Genomic DNA, 6,615 nt, shown 5'->3' on the forward strand with positions numbered 1-6,615 from the left:
CCCATGTACCAAACTATGCCTTAGAATATTATTAATACATGGACCCAATATGAAAAAGCTCAAGCTTGATAAAATATTGGGGCTCGATTTGATGTATTGATTCAGCTCATCTTACGCGGGCTAGATCGCATCGCGAGAGATGTGATCTCGTTTTTTGGGCTTCAATTGTCATAAATGTTCAAATCATATTTTTCGATGTAGAGGAACTATAACATCTACTTATTTTGAGAGACGATTGTCGTATTTAATCAGCGTCATAGGTGGACAGATTCGTCTTTAAAAAATCAAGTCCAACTATAACCTCAACTTACAAATTTTTATTGTTTTGTTCCAGAGCTTGTGCGACTTATTTTGCGTCAACAAAACTGACAGTTTAGATTTGCACCTCATATCGATCCAACATTTCCGGCAATTTAAATTACTAACTTCTGTTCGAGTTGTTTTCTCTGATGCCGATCGACCTAAACTATTGGCGTTATCTATATCACAACACGATTTAATTGCTGATTTTCTATTCTATATATCCATAGTCCAATAACTATTGTGAGCACAGGTAGGAGACATCCTATATTATGTTGGAATTGGTTTTCTTTATGAGTTTTTCTGCTTAATTTTGACTACAAATTGAAGTAATAGGTAAATAAATTTAAACCACAAGTTGTCATAAATTATTTAGTTCCTCAAAATCAATACCGAGCTAGTAATGAAAAATTAATCGTGAAACGCCATGTGAATCACCCTGCAAGCTCAACGGGGCTCGTCGATACTTCCCCAAAATTTTTGAGAGCTCCGATGAGAACTATCGGAAGCCATGGAAAATTGGTGAGAGCTCAGGCATGTTGGTTTTAAAAGGATGAGAAGTAAAAAATTTAGTAATTAATTGACTAAATTAATTAAGTGATTATTTGATGCTTGACCTTTTGAAATTTGATATATACCAAAGTCGGACTTTTCTTCATTCAAAAATATATAATAATATTCCAACCAAACGACATTCCACTTGGGTTGGATGACAACGTACGTAAATCGAAGTTAGTAACTTTCTTAACTATAATGATTTAAGTTTTATCAGCAAGACAACTCATTTACACTGATAACTTCACTTGACTCCAATAGCAGATTGCTGCTCCACCACGAGTGTCTGATGCACCACACAACCAAAGCAGTGGTTGTTGAGGATATGGGGTCAGAACCCAGTATCTACATACAGGTAGATAACAACAGTAATAAACATAAATCGTTCATAAACCGCTATGGTTTGGTTAAATCATCCCTACATTTAAAGACGGTTTGGCTAAACCGTGAGGATAAAAATTAAATTTAGTGACGAAAATGAATAAGTTCCGGCTACGAAGAACAATCTTGCAACATAATTTAATTTATATGTATTTTGTTTTCTTTGCCAAAAGAGCATACAACAGTAAATGTGGCTAATTCTTTTCTGTCAACGACTAGTAAAATATGTTCAAGGAGAGAGAATTTTGTCTATTAAATTGTCGTTATCTGGAAGCAACTAGTCTGGATTTTTTTTTTATAATTATTATTCTATTTTCATCCATCTTGTTTATGTAAACTATCTTGTTTCCTAAAACAAAATGATTTAGTGGTCTAGAAACTCAGTCCCGAACTACATTTCTTTCAAATTGTTTAAGCTCTTCTTGAATTTTTTCTATCCAACTAGGATCATGTCACGCCCCGGGACGGGGGTTGGTTGACACCGGCGTTGCTCTCAAATTCACATTCGAAAACAACAAGCCTCAAAAGTACAGAATTCAGAAACCAGTCTTTTATTCATAATACTGAATAATTCATTATCTGTTACAACTCAAATAACTAATATTTTACGGCGGAAATGTAAAACTAGACATAACAGTGTCTTATCAAATGCAGCGGAAATAACATGAATAATAGCTGAGAACAGTAGTCTTCTTCACCAGCCCCAGAATTGATTCTGCTCTTCTTCTTCTAACTTTTCTTCCTCGTTCTTATCTGAGATGAGTTTGGTGGGTGGGTGATATGGTTGTCACTCAGTAAGCAGGGGCGGGAATAACTCCCAGTTTTCGAAATCGTTTTCAACAAAAACAATAATACAATATTATACAGAAACTCTTATTTTCGGAACAGAAATCAGAATTCAGAATTCACAGGTTTCAGAACAGAAATCAGAAATAGTAAGCACTGAGCACGTTAGTGAATTTCATGGTTAAACTGATATCAGTCCCCTATATGTTCTCTCCTCTAAGGGGTGAGGCCAGAATCAGAATCAGAATTCAGAAATGTTCAGAATATATATTCCTACAATTAGTTCACTAAGGAGTTTCAGTGCTTTAAAATCATATATCAGAATTAAACATACAGAAACTGAACTTTAAAAATCAATTATCAAACGGATTTCAAGATATTTATATATAAGTCCACTTACAGTAATTTGCTAGAGTTTTTCGGTTGAAGTCTGGAAATCTGCTTGCCTCGATACTGGATTTTACAGCTTCGAAAAATGTACTCTCTTAGCTCTAATTTCAAGTGATAACTCAAGATTTTGGTAACATCAATTCAGAGATTGAGAGTGCTATTTATAGGCCAAAACCATAATCTGCCATTAACAGCCTTTATTCCATGTCAAATGTTTCAGTTACAAGTCCTGAGCAGAACCAGTAGCTATCTGCTAGAATCTCGCTACTGAACTCTTCTGCTGCTGGATTCTGTCTGCTGGATTTTGTCTGCTGGAAAAATACCATCTTCTGAAATCTAAGTTGCTGCTGGAATTGTTAGCTTCTGCTGAAATTTGCTAGCTGCTGCTACTGCTGGAATTTCAGGTTCTCACAGATCAACTAAGTCATAGTCGATTTCTTATGTTCAAGTTGTGATATGAATGCAATATACAAATATCCATCTATCATTTGTCTTCTAGTTCTTAGAAGAGTAGCATGGTTACTTATGACCCTCTCGAGTGGAGGATTGTTATTCCACCGTTAGCTCGGTCCTAGTGGATCTCGGTCTTGTTGTTGATTAGGTTCAGCTAGCAAGGACTTCCTCATCTGGTCCAAGATCAGCTTGATCATTGTCTACCACCAGTTCAACATCTTCAGGAATATCAGCAACTGTGCTTTTGGAAACCTTACCTAATGAAACATACTTGCATTCTTTCCCAAATCTCTCTCACGGCAACTATTAGAATCAAAATAAATATTCTCCATTATGTTGCTCAAATAATTAGATTATCATTGCTAACAGCTTGAATGACAGATGATTCATTAAATATTATATGCAAATACTCTTCAATATCCCAACATTGGATTTAGTATCAAAAGAAGTTAGATGTATTTTACCAATACTATGAATAAAACATTAACACCCAATTATCCAAAAGTAAGAAATATAATCTCACATGGAGTTTTATCATGTTACTTGTTAATCATCGATTTGTTCGGAGTTAACATGCAATTTTACTATCTTAGCCCAAAAAAGTTGAGAAATGACAAAATTAGCTAGCATAGTTCTATGACTGCTTCTTTCAGGGTTCTATTTCTTTTCTCGGCAACAACATTCTGCTGAGGGGATCTAGAAGCTGAGTACTCATGCCTGATTATTTGTTCATCTACATAGGATGCTAGATTTATAGGAAGAACATATGTGGATCTTTCAAGTTTCTTGGAGACCAACTCATATCTTGGTTCAATAAGAAGAAAACATCTATTGTCACATCAAATGTTAAAGCAAGTATCTAACTGCTGATAGTTGTTATCTCCAGCTTTTCTAGGTTCAACTACAATTGAGAGATGATGGCATCCATACAGCTGAGTCACATATCTTGTGTCTAAAGATCGATTCAACCTCTTATAAAAAAGAAGCACTATATTGTGATTGCATAAAATCTAGTGTTGCACTCTCGGACCAAAAATATCGTTATGAAGACATCATTTTATCTGAGATCATGTTATCAAAAAGATATATGGCAGGAAAATATTTCTACAAACCAACATACCAGACCTCAACTAGAGGATAATTTTTTTATTTTAGAAATATTTTAGGGTTGAGCAATTTATCTCAAAATATTATTTTTAATATATGCAATAACTTAGGGATTTTATTGATCTTTATCTCATATGCTATGACCACATACATATCTTAAATTCATTGATCATTTATGAAAAAACATAAATTTTGAACTTTTTCAATTTTCAAATATTTCCGTGCATTGAAATTAAATAAGGACGCGGTCATTTCTCAACAGACAAAACGTAAAGAAAAATTTTAAAATTTCAAATTCTCCACAAACATGCAAACACATGGCTTGACATATTTATCTCTACACGACTGTACAGATACCCCTACATTTTCACCGCCTCTAACTCATCGGGTTGTTGCCCTACGCTGTTCTATTGCAAAAATATTCTAACTCTCCAAAATTTCCAGACTATCAAATCTTCTTGTTCTTATTGCAAATGTTTTCCTACACCATCAATGCCCTTCAAGTTGACTTCGACTCTGTCCTCAAGCTGAGGATGCTGCCATCATTAAAATATTTTGAACCCTCGAGTCCACTGGTTTGAAACAATTTTGGACGGCTAAGGTTCTCAAGGTCTTTATCCATGCATAAACGTGGATATAGAGACAAAAGTTCCACATTAATACTAATACTTGAAATAATTAGAAACGTTCGTAATAGGTTATAAAATAAGCCCCACAATTTGTAGGGCATGGACTACAGCACTGTGTATTTTCATTACCTCTTAAGTTTTACAAATCGTTCTACATTTAGAATTATATGTGACCACAAATTATGAAAAGAACCAAGGTTGGTTAAAAACCAAATAAATATTTGATCGAGGTCCAATATTGAAGTAGCCATATTACATGAGTTATTCATGTTTTAATTCACATTTTGTCAAAATATTTGTTGAAGTTTAGCTTATATAAAATAATAGTATGTTAATACAAGTTCCCATAGTTGATAGCATTTCAGTGCAGCTTGATTAGACATCGCATAGAAGCGAAACTTTTGGCATTGACTAGGCTAAATATCAACGTCTCACTGAAAAAAAACGCTAATCGACCGTTGTCGATTGTCTAAAAAAACACGCGAAAAGACAACAGTTCATAAAACCGTTGTCTTTAGCCCTAAAAAAGCGCTGAAAGACAACGGTTTTTAGAAAACCGTTGTCGTTGACACTCTTAAAGACAACGGTTTTCAAAAACCGTTGTCGATTGTCAAAAAAAACATTGCAAAAGACAACAGTTCATAAACCGTTGTCTTTTGCCCTAAAAAAACGCTGAAAGAAAACGGTTTTTAGAAAACCGTTGTTGACACCCTATTTGACAACGGTTTTTATAAAACCGTTGTCAAAACGCACCTACGACAACGGTTTTCACTAAAACCGTTGTTAAAAACTATACGACAACTGTTTATCAAAAAAACCGTTGTCGTAGATGCGTTGTCGTTGAGCGTTTTTTTTGTAGTGGCTCCCCCGTCATTCAAATGAAATCACAAGGAAAATTTATTGTTTCGTAATGTAATAAAATAATCCTAGACTATGTTTTCACCTCTGTTCCGTACGTAACTAGACGCGTTAAATTCTTCAAACCGCGCCTGAAAAACCAGGAATCCATCACCATACGTGCCTGACACCCCATATCCTCACACCTTAACAACTGGTTTGCACTTTGAAGCTCTCCTTTTCGTCTCCCTTCCCTCTGCGAATTGAAAATATTTGTATTTGAGACCAGATTTGGGATATAAAATGGAGGATGTTGTGTCTGAGCGAGTAGTTTTTCATGCACATGCAATACAAAGTATTGAATTTCAATGTCGAAGTCTAAGGATGGGGGTGGCAATAATGCTTCACCGCTGCCTCAGGGTGGGGCAATGGTGTGTCCAGGAGGACACCAGGTTTTCTGGGGAGTGAGACAGAGGAAGAGTAGCGGGAAATGGGTTTCTGAAATAAGGGAGCCTAGGTCACCGAACAGAATATGGCTGGGTACATTTCCCACCCCGGAAATGGCGGCTGTGGCCTATGATGTGGCAGCGCTTGCTCTTAAGGGTAAAGAAGCGGAGCTCAACTTCCCATACGCGACTTCTTCTCTGCCTGTTCCCGTTTCCACCTCACCTCGTGACATTCAGGTGGCTGCAGCCAGAGCTGCGGCTGCTCTTTGCAGTGGCAAGACTAATGTTGGAACGTCTGAAAACACCGCCCCACTGTCAGAAATTCCAGTGCCTCTCCAAGAAAAGCTGGTGGCAGAGCCTGAAAAGATCGTGGGGCTGCTTGAAAACTCGGCTGCGTTCGAACATTTTGTTGACGAGGATTTGATCTTCGATATGCCGAATGTTCGCTAATATGGCTGAAGGGATGCTGATAAGTCCTCCACGCATTAGCTTCGCAGATGAAGATGGTGTTTCTGATGAAAATATTAAAGATGAAAACCTCTGGAATTTTCCTTAATTAATGTTGTTGAGGATTGTTAGTTAAATTAAAGCCACATTCTTGTTCAAGATTTCCCCGTAAAAATATATAGATTTTACAAGGATCTTGTAGTTTTTGTGTGGCTATCAATACTATTATACTGTGTGGCGTTCAACTTACTTTATTTATGTTATGTGCGTGGCTTGTAATAGGT

At 36.2% G+C, this 6,615-nt stretch overlaps 1 protein-coding gene across 1 annotated transcript; it reads left to right on the top strand.

Annotated features, from left to right (window-relative positions):
• The first annotated feature begins 5,537 nt into the window (after positions 1–5,537).
• Positions 5,538–6,615, top strand: LOC142544713 (ethylene-responsive transcription factor ERF024-like). Its single transcript, XM_075651748.1, is given in 2 exon segments — positions 5,538–6,327; positions 6,329–6,615. Coding segments are annotated over 2 exon segments (633 nt in total). The 5' UTR covers positions 5,538–5,806; the 3' UTR covers positions 6,441–6,615.

Source organism: Primulina tabacum, chromosome 5 (genome assembly GCF_025594145.1).
Source record: "Primulina tabacum isolate GXHZ01 chromosome 5, ASM2559414v2, whole genome shotgun sequence".
Classification (NCBI taxonomy): Eukaryota; Viridiplantae; Streptophyta; class Magnoliopsida; order Lamiales; family Gesneriaceae; genus Primulina; species Primulina tabacum.